General features: G+C 33.1%; 1 protein-coding gene across 15 annotated transcripts in view; it reads left to right on the forward strand.

Annotated features, from left to right (window-relative positions):
* The window catches only part of ANKS1B (ankyrin repeat and sterile alpha motif domain containing 1B), a 1,113,310-nt gene that overhangs the window by 165,850 nt on the left and 930,939 nt on the right, over nt 1-16,521 (forward strand). For all 15 annotated transcript variants that reach the window (XM_082739199.1, XM_082739197.1, XM_082739179.1 and 12 more), the window contains exons 6-8: nt 74-175; nt 3,673-3,786; nt 5,197-5,363. In XM_082739199.1, the coding sequence (XP_082595325.1) occupies nt 74-175; nt 3,673-3,786; nt 5,197-5,363 (383 nt within the window). The remainder of the gene's footprint in view (nt 1-73; nt 176-3,672; nt 3,787-5,196; nt 5,364-16,521) is intronic.

The following is a 16,521-nucleotide window of genomic DNA, read 5'->3' on the forward strand; positions in this document are numbered from 1 at the left end:
TGTTACATATTGCCACTATCTTCTGATGACACTTCAGTGGTGTGCATTTAGTGGGTTTTTCCTTTTCTTTTAGGAATTGATGCCAACATAAGGGATAGCTTAGGTCGAACTGTCTTAGACATTCTGAAAGAACATCCGTCTCAGAAATCTCTCCAGATTGCAACACTCCTACAAGGTACACAATAGTGAATGATGGATGACTTTATCTTAAAGTTGTTCTTTCTTGAGTTTTCAGTTAATGTTTGCTTTTGAGTGAACTTATTATTTACAGTTTTTTCTGGTAGACTTAAACTAAAAAATAATAATTATTAATGTTTAGTTTCTGTTTTCAACAGAAAATGACTATTCATTAGATATTAAAAGATCTTTTAAATCTATATAGTAAATATGTAGTTATGAACTTAAAAGTAATAAGGCTATAAAGTAATGATGATCTTATATTTGAATAATGCTTTAAGAGTTTTCAGGGATTTTCCATTATTTTATCTGATTTCTATAACTTTGTGAGGGAGGTAAATCTGATATCATTATTCTCCTTTTTGTACATGAGGGAAACTGAAGTTCTGAGAGGCTGACTTGCTCAAACTCATATATCCTATTTTAGGTGGTAGACCTGGTACATAAATGCTGGGTTAACAACAACAACAACAACAACAACAACAACAACAACAAATTGTACTTAGATAATACAGATTACTTTTTCCTTAAACCAGCAGTACAAGATAATTCATTTTTGCAAGCTTTTGTTTTTGGTAAAGGTCACTTAAGTACATGTGTAATTAGATACAGGCATTAGGTCTACTGAAGGTTTGGGAACCAAACCTAATTTTTTATTTGCAGGATTATATACTTCCCTGTTTGATCTAAAAAATTTAATGAAAGTTTAGATTTAAATACTTCACCTTTTGCTTCATGATTAGACCTGGCATGTAGTATGTTCCCTTAAAAATCCAGACATTCTCCTTTCCAGGTAGCTTCTACACTGGTCAGCAGTGATTAGCCCCTGATTATTGCAGATGGGTGGCGAGTGTAATAGGGAAGGACGGTGGTATGATTTCCTTGGATATTAGTTGAGAAGCTGAAGAACAGTTTTGTCCTGCAGGAAATAAGCGAATTAAAACCAAATTGGTCAATTGATGCATAGATAAGGGGAGTCAACAAAAGCCAAAGAGGGTTTGTAAAAAGAATAGATGAGCTACAGAAGTCATTCATGCTCTGTTCTCTCTTTATTTTTGAAAGTTTCAAGGAATGGAAGTTTAGTCCCCTATAATTTTCTTGTTAAATAAGTTAATGCAATTAAGTGCATATAAAGATAAATCAGAGGGTACAAGAGTGGCTCTTTGTATTCAAATTAAAAATCAAGTTGAGAGGCGCCTGCTTGGCTCAGTCATTAAGCCTCTCCCTTCACCTCAGGTCATGATCCCAGGGTTCTGGGATTGAGCTCCACATTGGGTTCCCTGTGCAGGAAGCCTGCTTATCCCTCTCCCACTCCCCCTGCTTGTGTTCCCTCTCTCCCTGTTTCTTTCTCTGTCAAATAAATAAATACAATCTTAAAAAAATATCAAGTTGAATGAAAACTAAAAAAGAAAAAAAAAGTGGCATACAATATTTTTGTCTTCTCCCTATAGGCACTTTATATTTTATATTGAACTTTTGTTTCTAACTGAACTTTAAAAAAACAGAGGCTTGTGAATAATATTTCTTTTGGGAAAAGCAAAATAAATGTCATCCATTAAAAAGAGGACATGACATAATTGCAGACATTTACTGTATTGTTTTACCTGAGATGAAATTGTTGTTATATAGGAGTTAAATATCTGTGTTCTTTTATTTCACCAAGGTTCATTTTAGGTATGTCAACTTGTGATAGGCTATATGGGATATCTTTGAATTTTTAAAATTGTTGGCAGATTTTAGAATGTGAACATGTTATCTATATTCTTTTCATTCCTGGGTCATAAATCAGTGGTGCATTTTAAGTTTTATGAAAAGGTTATCTCACTAAAACCAGTTTAGAAGTAGATAAAATTACTACTTGTGTCCTGGAGGAAGAATTCACTTTACATAATGACTGTACTGGTTCAGAATTTTTTTTTTTTAAAGATTTTATTTATTTATTTGACAGAGAGAAATCACAAGTAGATGGAGAGGCAGGCAGAGAGAGAGAGAGGGAAGCAGGCTCCCTGCTGAGCAGAGAGCCCGATGTGGGACTCGATCCCAGGACCCTGAGATCATGACCTGAGCCGAAGGCAGTGGCTTAACCCACTGAGCCACCCAGGTGCCCTGGGTCAGAATTTTTAAGGATAGACTTCCATAGGTTGCTTTCTTTGCTTAGTAGAATTGCCCTTATGTAGAAACTGGTTGATATGAAGACACAGTTGGTTGGCATGAAAGCCCAGACTTTCTAACTAGATGTTAAGAAAAAGATTTTTTCTGAATAAAGACATATAAGTAAAAGGTCCCTATGGGGGAGATCAATTGATTTAATACTTTAGATGGAGACTAAAAATTAGCCACCGTAATCTGAATGCTTTTGGCAGATAGCAGATATATTTTGTTTAGATTACATGTTTTAAATCTGTACTGTATTTCCATAAAAATTAAATCAGCTTTCTACATTTGAAAATCTAGGATTTCAGATAAAACATCAGAGTTTTGGTTTTAATTTTTTTTTTTTTTTTTTTAGAAAAAAGGCTTTCATTTTACTTTACTGTTGAACTGTACATGGGGCACCTATTGTCTGGTTAATCATGCTCCACATGCTTTCTGTTTTCTCTATGATATTGAGGCTGAGTGTTCGTTGACATTTATTCCTGATTTCAGATGCCGTTTTCCTTAAGTTTAAGAGAAATGTGAGATGTTTTCTTGTACTATATCTATCTATCTGGCTGTACCACTTATTAGCTGTATGAATGTGGTCAACTTACAATTCTTCTCCTTGAGTTTTCATCTCTAAAACTGAGATTGTAATGGTGCCTGTGTCATAGTTTTGTGAAGGTCAAGTGAGTTAACTTATTTTAAATACTTAGAACACTGCTGGGTGCATAGTAAGCCATATATATAAGTTTTAACTGCTATTGCTCTTGTTATGTCTTCATCAAAATTGGAAAAATGAGAGACAGGCTGAGTGTGGAACATTACTTCAAGAATGAGAATAAACATTATTTCTCTGCAGAAATAAAGTTTAATATGCAATTATGCTTATATTACAAGCGTAAACACTGTTATGACATGAATTTCATTCATTTATGTTACCTGACTGGTTGTTGTGGCTATCTGAATTTGATATCCCTGTTTAGGTATCAAGTCTATTCAAAGCATCTTTCAGAGGGTTTTAAATCTTCAGGTAGAATATATTTAGGAAACAAAGGATGTTACTATGTTTTTAACAGGTGAATTTATTTTTAAGGACAATGTGACCAGTTTGGTTTTCACAAAAAGGATTTGTGAATCTCTTCCTAAGTATCTTTTGTGTTTTAATTTAAAATATTTAAATTAATTGTTCATCTTGAAGTTCATTCAGTTTGGTTTTTGAAGTTCTTTTAAAAGCTTAAGATATATTTAGGATATGAGGAAATAAATGAAAAACTGATCATCAGAAATAAAACATAAAGCTATTGATTTTAAGGTAAATGAATTTGACTATGTAATTTCAAAAACTTGTATACACAGAATATTTGGAAGGTGTGGGAAGATCAGCCGCCGTTGAAGAGCATGTACAAGAAGATAAAACACAAGAAATACATATTTCATCTCCTATTGAGTCTCCTTCCCAAAAGACTAAGAGTGAGTAGCTAATTATAAAGCACTTGAAATAATACTAGATGTTTATGTATAAATCTGTCCTATATGTACAAAAAGGCTAATACCTGTAAAAGTTTCAGGTCTAACAAGTTGCATCTTAGACTCTATATTTTACCCATTTATTCAGCCAGCATTTTAAAGATTTTTTAAATTTTCTTAATTTTTTTTTTCTTTTTTAAAGGAGAGGAAGATGGTAGGGGCAGGGAGAGAAACTTTTAAGTAGGCTGCATCAGCAAAGAACCCATGATGGGGGTTTGACAGTTGTCATAAGGCTCGGTCTCACAACGCTATCAGCCATGATCTCAGCCAAAACCAAGATTCAGCCACTTAACCAACTAACCCAGGTGCCATTCAGTCAGGTGCCGTTCAGTCAGCATTTATGGAACTCTTCTATATGTCAGACCCTACTCTTGGACCTGACACAGTAGTGAGCAAAATTAGCAATCCCTGCTGTCATGAAGTTTACATGGAGTGGATATTTCACAGTAGATATTTTTCCTAAAATTAATTAATTATTTGAGAGTGTGAGAGCATGTGTGAGTGAGGGATGGGGCAGAGGGAGAGAAAGAATCTGTATAGAGTGCAGAGCCCAACACGGGGGCTTGCTGCTCATCACAGGACTCCATCCCAGGACCCCGGGATCATGACATGAGCTGAGATCAAGAGTCAGATGACTGAGACATCCAGGTGCCCCTTTCTAAAATATATTTTTAATGCAGAATAAAAATATTGATATTTGGGTTATAACTACTGGAGTTTTAGTTTTTCCCCAGAAGAAATTACAGGTATAAGGTATCTTTCTGAAAATGATTTTTAAAAAAATGCATATTTGCATGCAGCCTAAAAATATTCATATTTTGATAGATGATGCATATTATTTGTCCATTCCTTCTGTGTTTTTCCTTTATGTCACATAGCACAATTCTAATTTATTACTTATATAATTATTTATCTAAATATGTTCTATCATTTTTTTAAATTGAACCTAGGCTTCTAGTATCATTTAAAATTTGTTAGTGAGTTGTTGAGTGAATTCTGTCCATGAACTATATAGAATGCCAGTGAAAGATTGTTGAAGTTTAAATGTTACAATGGATGAAGACTTAGGAATTGTAATTCCAGATGCTTTTATGTACTATACATATATAAACCTTTAATACTTAACTTCTATTTTGAATAAGAGCAATAATAGGCAAAATTGGGATTTATCCCTGTCTTTTAATATTTTTACACTTACTATAGTTTACTACTAAGAATATTTTCTGAGTTACTAAATCTTGTTTGACAGAATATGAGTTCTATCACCATAGTAGTCATATTTTTATTAGTTAATAGGAAGTTTTAGCAAAAGCCTTTCTTGAAGCTTTGAAAAAAATTACTGTCTTTTTACAGGTGAAACTGTGACTGGAGAATTATCAAAACTCTTGGATGAAATAAAACTCTGTCAAGAAAAGGATTATTCTTTTGAAGATTTGTGCCACACAATATCAGACCACTACTTAGATAATTTGAGCAAGATTTCAGAGGAAGAACTTGGGAAAAATGGAAGCCAGAGTGTAGTAAGTAAGGGGGCAAGGAAGACAGTGCTTCTGTCTTTGCCAATTCAATGTGTATCTGAGAGGCATGGGATTTGTGCATTATCCTATCTTCAGATTCTTCCAGTGTCAAATGTCAGATTCCCTGTTGCTCCTTTTTGGATGTTCATTGGTATTTTACTCTAACTGCATGTGTAGGGGAAGGAATGCTTTGATAAATCACTTATAGTTTGTGATGATCTTGCTACCGTTGACATGCCTAAGAAATAATAATTTCTTTGATTAGTTTTACTGGGCATGATGATCTTGGTTTCCAAAGAAAGAAAAAAAAAATCTTCTTTTTGTCTTTGTTTCCCATTTTCTCTATGAACTGAGTCTGTCTCATCTTGAAGAAAGATGGAGCTGGGCTATGTGTGTTTGTTCCCTAGTCAGTTTGTATTTGTAATAGGGGAGAGACATTGTAGAAAATTTGACCTCCATATTTTTTACTCTTATGCAAATCCCCTTATGCAGCTTCCAAACTCAGACTCTAAATCACGAGTTAGAGATTCTTGCTCATTTAGACTTTTATATTAACACAATAGCAAAAAAACAAAAACAAAAACAAAAACAAAAAACCAAACTGTAGAGAATCAGTCAATCTAAAATTAGGATTTGTATATCTCTTTTGTGTTACATAGAGGTAGGATTTATACTGGTATTAAAGGAAATGCAGTATTATAACATGAAATTTTCACTCAATTTTAGAAGTTGTTATAGAAACATTATGCTTTCTTCAAAAGCTAATAAGAGTGGATTGTGTTAGATATGTCATATTATTTATGAAAACTAAAAAAATTGCCAAGTATAGTGACTGTTATGAAAATGTTTCATTTAGTTCTTTAATGTGTAACTTGTTTCCTAGGATAGTGCTTGCTAGTTAAGCTCATGGCTAGTCTAGCTCCATGGCTAGTCTTACTCCCTAGGATGTCTTTGTTCTTGTTTTTTTTTTGTTGTTGTTGTTGTTTTCCCCTCTGTGGTATCTTTTTTAAAGCATCATATTATTGGCTCCAATAAAAGCTCTTTGTGAATAATTATGATTAATTATACACGCACACACATATATAAATACATACAAGTTTTAACCAAATGAAATTTTTATATTAATGAAATATTTATGTAATGACTTTAACATCAGGACAGAATTTCCTGTTTAAATATCTTAAACAGTTTTATGTCATCTCCAAATTACAAGCCAATTACATTTCAGAATTTCCTTGACGATTTGTTACAAATTAAAACATATTTATTCTAAATAAATAATACGTTGTGTTCAGGTTTTTAGGTCTATCCCTAAAGATTTCTCAAAACTGACGGCTTCTGGCCCTCTACTTCTAAGCCCACAGATTTTCTGAAAGCCTTAATTTTCTAGACCATTGGTTTCTAAACTTTTTGTTGTTGTTGTTGTGTGTAGCATAGTAAACAGATTTTAAGCAAACACAAGTGCATGTGTTTATAAATTACATGTATCTTCTGTTCTAAGAATGTATGATGTAAATTAGGTATATACTACAAGAGACATTCAAATAAGAAGCATAAAGAGTAAGTGTAAATAGAAACTCTTTATCTTTTTTCCTTTTATTCAGTGGGTATCTTATGCAGCTTGGGGCTGCACACTTTACTTAGAGACTATATGCTTACTCAAGCTTATAGATTTCAGATAGCGATAGCAGGGGTATTTGATATTATGAGGGTGATATAATTAGGGGGAATGGTGGCCAAATGTTTTTTTATAAGTCAAAGTCTGTATTATGATAGTATCAAGAAAAATTAATACTCATAAATTGAAGTGAATTTCTTAAAATCCATGCTTATCCTTTCAGTTATCAGTCTTTGTTCCTGTGACAAACCTTACATTGTATTTCTTGAAAATATTGTCATATTAAATAATAAAGGCCACATGAGGCAGAAAAGCAGAGGGTACATGTGAGTAAGGGGAAGTAGTTCAGTTTTTCTAGAATAATAGAGTTTATAAAGTGGAAATATGGGAAATAAAATTAGAAGGATAGGTTGAGGTTAGGCCGTGGATGATTTTGAATGTCAGAATAAGAGTTTTAGTTTTATTTTTTAGAAAATGAGAAAAATCTAAAGGATTTTGAGCAGATAAAAAGATATTATTGGAAGTGCCCTTTCAGAAGATTAATCTAGTAGAAACTTGTTATTGAATATTTAAAAAGTAATCTGGTTACTTTGACCCTTCTCTATAGCCTGTGTTTGATTTGGGTTCTTTTGCTTTTGTTGAATATTTCTGTTTATCAAAAGTGTTCCTTCAGAGTTTTGTTATGAATTGTACTCTCAAAGTATGCAAAACTTTAATCAAGTACTTATAGATGTTTGTTACCACATTGTAAGTTACAGGATTTATAACAGCAGTAATGAAACATGGTTCCTGACTTGAAGGAGTTCAAAATTCTTATTAGAAGGAGGCTTTAGAAACAGTGTGCAAATAAGACTAAAATATGAAAAAACGGATATATAAGAGCTGAAACTTATTAGTTGCTTGCTATTCTAATGCTTTATATGATTTAAGCCACTTAATCTTCACAAAAATCCCGAGTGGGTTTATAGACTTGGGAAATGACTCAGCTGACAAGTGGCAGATCTAGGATTCAAACTCAGAGCCAGTGTCTTGAATTCCCAGCTACATTTCTCATAATAAATTATCCAGTGGCCAAAGGAATTTCTTAAAAAGAGAGAGACTAGTGAAGACTTATTGGTATTCATTGAAGGCTTCATGGAGGTAGGGAGAGACTAAACTGGGCCCTGGGGGGAGAAGGAGATGTGTCTTGTGTTGGTTTTAGAATGAATGAATGAATGAGTGAGTGAGTAAATGGGAGAGGATTCCAGCTTGCAGAAACAGTATGTGCAAAAGCACAGAGGTGAGACATAGCATGTAATTTGAGAATAATTGTTTATCATGAGGGGGATTTTGGAAAGTAGTGGAAAACAAATTTAGGTAAGTAACGAGAATACCTAACACTTACAGAGCACTTTGTTTCTATTAACTGATTGAATCTTCACAATAACCCAAAGATAGATGGTATTATTCCTCCGATTTTACAGATGTCAAAATGGAGGCACAGAAAAGTTTTATGATTTTCCCACGTTTAAATGGTAATTGTCAGAGCCAGGATCTGTACACTGGCTGTCTGGGGCTGGTACCATATCCATTACCACTTAGTTATTTTGTTAAGGGAAGATAATGAGAATTGGGAAGCTAGTCAGGAGTTTAATATTGATGGTGAGTAGAATAAACTCTTGAGTAGAGGAGTTCTGTCTTGAAGGTGACGTTTGGGGAGGCTAAAAATGGTAACTATAGTCAAATGTTCTGAAAGAGATTTAATGATTCTCAGCAACGGAAATACGTTAGACATATTTGGACAGGCTTCAAAAAATACTGATACCTTCAGGTTCTACATTATGACCAACTAGAGCAACTAAATCAGAATTGTTTTGGGTGGTCCTGAGCCTCATTCTTTTGAATGAATTGAAGTTAGAGTGTCTAAAAAACCTCTTGAATTAGAGACATTTTCAGTTTATCACCAAAGAAAATTCGCCATATAGTCCTAAATTAAAATTATTTCTATATTACATTGAAATATTAAATATGGAATAATAATTTTGCTTATTCACATTATTGGCTGAAGGACAGGCATTTGGGTTCAGTTAAAATTTAATTTTAGGTGATATGAAATATCCAACATGTTCATCATAATATGACAGGTAGTTTCAAAAGTAATTTAGAAGAAATAAAAATATATAGAAAATATATTTTGTAGCATTTATATTATTAATAAATGAGTCTTCCTTATTAATGATGTGCCATGAATTTTGGGAGTATTTTAACTATTCTTAGTTCCGTTTAGCTTTCACTGCCTTTTTTCTTCCAATAGAGGGCACTCTAGTTCAGTAATTTAAAATACAAAATGAACTATCTTATGTAAGAACTTTTACTTTTGAATTAGAGGTTTCTGGTTTTACTAAAATATTAGCCTCAGGTAGTAGTTTGAACAATTTTACTAATATAAGTGAATAAAAAATTAAATTCTTATTATGGTTGAATGTATTCGATTGGAGGTTTTACATTTAATGTGAAGGCTAGCTCCAGTTAAAATTACATTTTCCCTTGCATAAATTTTAATTCAGAAGTTAGTCTGTTTTAAGTGTTTTTATAAATGCATATGGAGCTATTTTCTAAGTTGAATTAGGACCTTATATAATCTAGAATGTAAATTTTGAAGAAATATAAATATCTCTACATTCTTTAGCAACCCATGAAATTTAGAATTTTGAAAGAATATAAAAATCTGAAAAAATGTGCTATTCTCTTCATTTATTTTCCCAGGTCATATATTCAGTTTCTTCCTCCTTGTGTATAAACAATGTGCAAAACTCTGAAATGTGAATACATATACCATAGAGAAATTTGATTATAACATAAAGATCATTAGAGTAGACTTCAGAATCTAGGTTTCAGGAAAGCTTTTTTTGAGATTTGAAACAGAAAAAAACATTATTGCCTCATTAGCTTATATCTCTAAGAAATAAATAGGAAGCTTCAGGTATGAAATGCATTATGTTTTTAATCCTAAGGGAAACCTTAGGATTAAAAATAGCATATAAGATTTATTGTTTGAAAGGGGTTGTGTTGTCAGGTTTTGTGCAATTTTAAATCAACCAGTGTACCTCTTATCTGTTATTTTACTTTCTTTTCCAGTGTAAAATCTTTAATTACATGTAGACCTTCTGAAGTATGAGAGTTTTTACTGTAGTATATCAAGACTTTAAAATTCAACACCTAAGTTTTTGTACCAAGCTTCTGTAACCTGCTTGAAAACACTGTTGGGGGAGTGTGTTGGGGGTCTCCATAGGAAAATACATTTAATTTGGTGCCAGAATTCATCAAGTCTTAAAGGTCAGTAGAAACAGATTAGGTTGCCTAGAATACAAATGGTGTTTATAAAGCAAAAATATAATTTCTAGAGCTTCATATTAGGAATGTACCAATTTCAGAATTGTGAGAGACTTTGGCAGCTCTCTCATCCAATTCCTATCTGATTCACAGCACTTCAGGAAATGAATTTTCTGAAACATAAAATTGATGGTTGTTATAGGATTATAACTGATTCTTTAGCACATAATGAGTTTTTTTAATAGTGGAACTGAATCTTAAGCTGTGGTAACTATTACCTTATTGGGAATATAATAGTATTCAGAATATTTCTAACTTAAATAACTCATGTCTTATATAGTTGAATTAATTTTTTGGCAATGGTGACTCAAGGCTGGTATGTACTAAGTCCAAGCTTGGATTGTCCTAACAGATTTTCCAGGATATTTAGGGAATACATAGACTCTGCTGACCTTTGTTAATATGTAGAAGCTAATAGCATATTTATGTACCATATGTACCTACAAAGAAAAATCCAGAATTTTATTTTTATTTATTTATTTTTTTGGTTCTTCATCTCATCCCAGGAAGAACTTGTACCTGAAGTGAATCTAGGAAGATCTTTGAGATATCCTTAGCTTCTAGAATATAGGGGTCATTGTTCTGAACTTGCAGCACAATTGCTTTTTCCTTTTGTGATGCCTTATGAAATATTTTTTGTTCTGCTTTGTCTTGTAGGTGCACACATTTTTATATTTCTTACAGACTTCTTAATGGTTTGATCTCTATTTGATTGATCTCTGTAATCACATCCTGCCTAGCACAGTACCCTGCATGTAGTCTGTCAGTGAAAGTGTATTGAATGATAAGGCAAAGGAAAAGACAAACACTGCATAGAGGAGTACATATAAACCAATATTGTAAATAAACCATTTGTATAGAAAAACATGTTTAATTATTTAGAGATGAATTAAAGAGTCCAAGGACAGGATTTTACTGTTCTACCACTTACTAGCAGGGTGATCTTTGGAAGTACTGGAAGTTTCGAAGCCTAAGTTTATTCCAGTTTAAAAAAAAAAAAAAAGTTTAATATGGCCTTCTGTTACTGACAGAAAAAGAGCTGTTCTCTTGTGCTGCTGAAAACATACCATTTTGATTTTTATGTTTCATAGATTTTTGTCCAATTTTATCCAGACTTCCAAATAACCACTCAATATCAACCCGAAAGGAATTTCTTTCATGGAGTGCTAAGTGTTTTCTTCTTGAGTTGGTCTTAGTCCCTATTGGCCATGAAAAAAAGCCCAGTCATCCACCATAATCAGGTCTGCAAATGTGAAGGAGGAATAGCAAACATGGCAAATAATTGAACTTATATGGAAAATTACCTCAATAAACATAAAAACTCAGTGGTTTAATTATAAGATTGGAGAGATTTAATTGGGGAAGAGGTGCTTCAAAAAGTTCTGGGGTTTATAAATGACCACAACTATAGTGGGAATCAATGGTGAGAAGTGGCTGCTAAAAAATCAATAAATACTTGCCAAGCTCTGATCTCTGCAAATAATTCTAATACTAGAAGCTAGCATTTATAGTGTACTAACTATGTGCCAGACATTGTGGTAAGCATGTTAAAATTGTTATCTTTTTTATTCATCACAATAATGCCATGAGGTAGGTTTTATTAATCCTCAATGTGGAAATCAAGAGTAAAATAACTTGTCCGGGTTTATACAGCTACCAAAAGGTAAAACTGGGATCCATATTTAGGTCTGATGTCTTCCAAGGTCATGATCCTAACTTACTGGATAGTCATAATAGTCATGTCATTAATGGTTATTTGTGACAGTCATTCTGTCATTAAAGTCTTCCACATTGACTTACCTTACCTTTTCATTATTTTTGCCATTTTGCACGTGCAGACTCTCATTACCTCTTACTGAGTTATTTTAGGAGTTTTGTTTTATTCTGTACACGTGTTTCTAGTGTCTCCTTGTCATTTGCTCCAGTTTTTTCTTATTAATACTGCTAAAACAGTATGCCTAAAGTGCAGTTATGATCATGTCATTCTTTTCACAGCTAGATTTGGTCTTCACTGTAAAAATTAAATATAGACTTTTAACTTTGACACTCAAGGCTCCACCTTCCAGCCTCATTACATATTTTCAGCTTTCTCCCAATAATGTCTTAGATAAATAGGATTTTTGGTAAAATGGGTTACTCTCATGGCTGTCTTTCCTTATCTCTGCCCATGTTCATGGTGTTTTTTTCATAAATAATTCTTTTCTCTGTCTACAAATCAAAAACCATTTAATTCACAAAACCTCTAATTAAAAATATTACAATACCTTTTTTGATCCTTCTATTAAAAGCCAACAATTTAGATTGGATATAATTACATTTTATTTATAAATATGTAAAGAAATTTTAAAGTCTGCTTTGTATCACTTATGTATGACTCTGTTTTGGCTTTGCTTATAACTCTCTTTGTGATAGGGGAAATACTTATCTTTGTATGTGTGAAGAATTTAGCATAGTTCTTCACTCTCATGCTTAATAAACATTTGTTGAATTGATATGCTAGGCCATGGACATGAGAAAGTTTGTTTAATAACTGAATGTGGGTACAGACCTGTGGATAAAGCTCTAAGATCTTATCTAATTTCAGAAGAACTTGCTTTGTTGGTTGATGTTTCAAATAATGAATGGCTCACCATTTATTTTGAGGATGACATGAAATACCTGGTCAAACTATATTATAAACTTCCTCATAACATAAAAACACCAACATCTTATACCAAGCCATATCCTTCTTATATAGTAATGTCTCTTTCATTGACAATAAAGAAATCTTACATTATAAATACCATGTTTGGTTCCTGATAACATATATAATGGAAATCTGTAGTAAAAATACAGAAACATCTCATTTATATTTTAATTTTTAAATTCTTCAGTATTCTGTGATAAGCATTTTAAAAATTAGTCTCTGTTATTCTTTTTTTTGAAGTTCTGAAGTCTTAGTTTTTTTTGTTTTGTTTCATTTTTAAAATTTTTTATTAACATATAATGTATTAATTAGCCCCAGGGGCACAAGTCTGTGAAGGTTTACACACTTCACAACACTCACCATAGCACATACCCTCTCTAATGTCCATAACCCAACCACCCTCTCCCTACCTCCCTTCCTCTGGCAACCCTCAGTTTGTTTTGTGAGATTAAGAGTCTCTTACGGTTTGTCTCCCTCCCAGTCCCATCTTGTTTCATTTATTCTTTTCCTACCTCACATACTCACCATGTTGCCTCTCAGCTTCCTCATATCAGGGAGATCATATGATAGTTGTCTTTCTCTCATTGACTTATTTCGCTAAGCGTAATAACTTCTAGTTCCATCCACATTGTTGCAAATGGAAAGATTTCATTTCTTTTGATGGCTGCATGGTATTCCATTGTATGTATATATCACATCTTCTTTATCCATTCATCTGTTGATGGACATCTAGGTTCTTTCCATAGTTTGACTATTGTGGACATTGATGCTATAAACATTCGGGTGCACCTGCCCCTTTGGATCACTACATTTGTATCTTTAGGGTAAATACCCAGTAGCGCAATTGCTGGGTCGTAGGGTAGTCTCTGTTATTCTTTCTGTGTAAGTTGAGATGGACTATTTTTGAAGCAATTTTTTTTCCTGTTAGTCATAAAGAAAATGGACATAAACAAACATTGTTTTTTCCCTATTTATTAGTGATTTTTGCTGATCATGACATGCCTAACTAATGCTTGGTATTATTTATGCACATGCTTAAATGTGTTTGACACCAAAATACCTCTCAGCATTACAAGCACTCTGCTAAAGTATCCCAAGTCAAAAATACTCCCTATCCCAAGGCAAAAAAACTCCCTTTCTAGAGAGTTGTAAACTGTATATATTTGAAGTTTATGAAGTTTTTGAAGTTATCATTTTATCTATTTTGTAGCTACAACATGTCAGTTTTTATTTTGATACTTTCATTCTTTCTGATCTCTTTCTAATCTCCAACTTGAATTTAATCTTCCTTATAGAACCTAGCTATTATGATTTCCTTGAGAATCTATACTTTATACTCAGGAGCTAACTGTAATGTTTTCTTAAAAGTTTAATAGTAACTTGACTTTCTTTTAACCTCACTTTCTGGATAATGATGATGTTAACTTTAACAACTTTTAGCAACATGTTACAGTTACCTTGTTCATTTATCATATAATGCTCCTAATTTGTAATTCTGTTTCAAGGTACACATTTGAGAATTCTTGATTCTTTTTTGGAGTAAAGGCCTTGGACAGCTTGCCAATGTAGGAGAATTCCATTTTACTTGCTAATGCCCAAAGAAATCAATCTAGAGTCTGAGCTTAAAGAGACATGTCAGTGCTGATAATCACTTATCTCTGTGTTCAGGGAAATGTTTTTCACCTTGAACAGCAAAGTAATTCTAATGAAATAGTAGACTAGCGACCCAGAAAAAAATTACTGAAAGTGCTCACAGTTCTAACAATTTATCATGAGACCATTTGAGATATGATTACTGAATATTGGAATTCATTCAACCTCAAAGAGCTGAAGAATTAAGATTCTCCATTATGTAATCAAAGTCAATAAAAGTAGAAGGAAGAGATATAATATGTGGCCTGCTTTAATCTTAGGCCTAGATTTTTAAAATTGTCTCATGCTATTTTCATTTCCCTTTGCCAGAATTTTTATTTGAATCATCTATGCTTATTATTTTATTTTTATTTTTTTAATTTTTATTTTATTTTATTATTTTTTAAAGATTTTATTTATTTGACAGACAGAGATCACAAGTAGGCAGAGAGGCAGGCAGAGAGAGAGGAGGAAGCAGGCCCTGCGCTGAGCAGAGAGCCTGATGCGGGGCTCTATTCCAGGACCCTGAGACCATGACCTGAGCCGAAGGCAGAGGCTTAACCCACTGAGCCACCCAGGCGCCCCTATTTTATTTTTAAAAATCTATTATTTTAATTCTTTTTTAAAGATATATTTATTTACTGTGAAAGAGGATCTTTCACACAGACTCCCTACTGAGCAATCAGCCCCATGCAGGGCTTGATCCCGCAACTCATGAGATCATGACTTGAGCTGAAACCGAGAGTTGGGAGCTTAACCAGCTGAGTCACCCAGACATCCCGAGCATTTGTGCTTTTTTAAAGCTCAAATGTTTTGATTGCTTACAGTTTCACAACAGTTCTATTTATTTGATAACTGCCTGTGCTATCAAATAACTAACAATGGAAAACAAAGTCTTAATTTGGAGAAAGAATGAGTTATTCAAGAAGATGAACTTGACAGAAAATGAAAAACTCTGGAATATACAAAGATAATAAACCCAGTGATAATTACATCTGTAAAGTGTTAGGCGAACGTGATAACCCCTACACTACGGAAACAACATCTGTAAAGTGGACATCACTTGCCCCCAGAATAAATGAGACAACACTGACATACCTTTTCCTGTAATCATCCTTTCTGTGTAGCTGAAATAAATCTATTCTTGAAGGCTTGTAGAGTATTCCCTTTTAGGCCTTAATCCTACTCTTACTTAGCGTGGTGCCAGTTTCCTAAACATTGAAAGTATCTTTATTGTCATAGTTACTATTACTGTTGCTAACTTACTGAAACCCTGCATTAAAGAATTATACTAATTTATTAAATAACATGTATTTGTAACTTGGAGCATTTCTGCATTGTATTGTAGAGAACAAGAGTTTTGAACTCAAACAGACTTGTATTTGAATCCAAATGTTACTACTTAGATAAATATTACCATGATCTTTACATTTGTCATCTGAATAGGAATGTTTCTCTAGTCTTTCTCACCTCAACCTACTGAATCAGAATGTCTGGAAGTGGATTATTATTAATATTTTTTAAAGATTTTATTTATTTATAAAAAGAGCAAGGGGAGGGGTGGAGAAAGAGGTAGATCTCAAGTGGACTCTGTGCTGAACATAGCCCAACACAGGGCTCAATCTCATGACCCTGAGATCGTGACCTGAGCTGAAATCAAAGTTAGATGTTTAGTTGACTGAGCCATCCAGGTGTCCCTGGAAGTAGATTATTATTAATAAACTCCTTTGATGATTCTTATATTCAGTAATTTATGCACACTGTACTAGAATATTTTTAAAATGATGATTTCTTAGATACAACTGTTCATACCCATTGTCTTGCCCTCACAGATCTTTGGATCTCAGATTACA

The sequence above is a fragment of the Mustela nivalis genome (genome assembly GCF_964662115.1).
Source record: "Mustela nivalis genome assembly, chromosome: 7".
NCBI classification, from domain to species: domain Eukaryota; kingdom Metazoa; phylum Chordata; class Mammalia; order Carnivora; family Mustelidae; genus Mustela; species Mustela nivalis.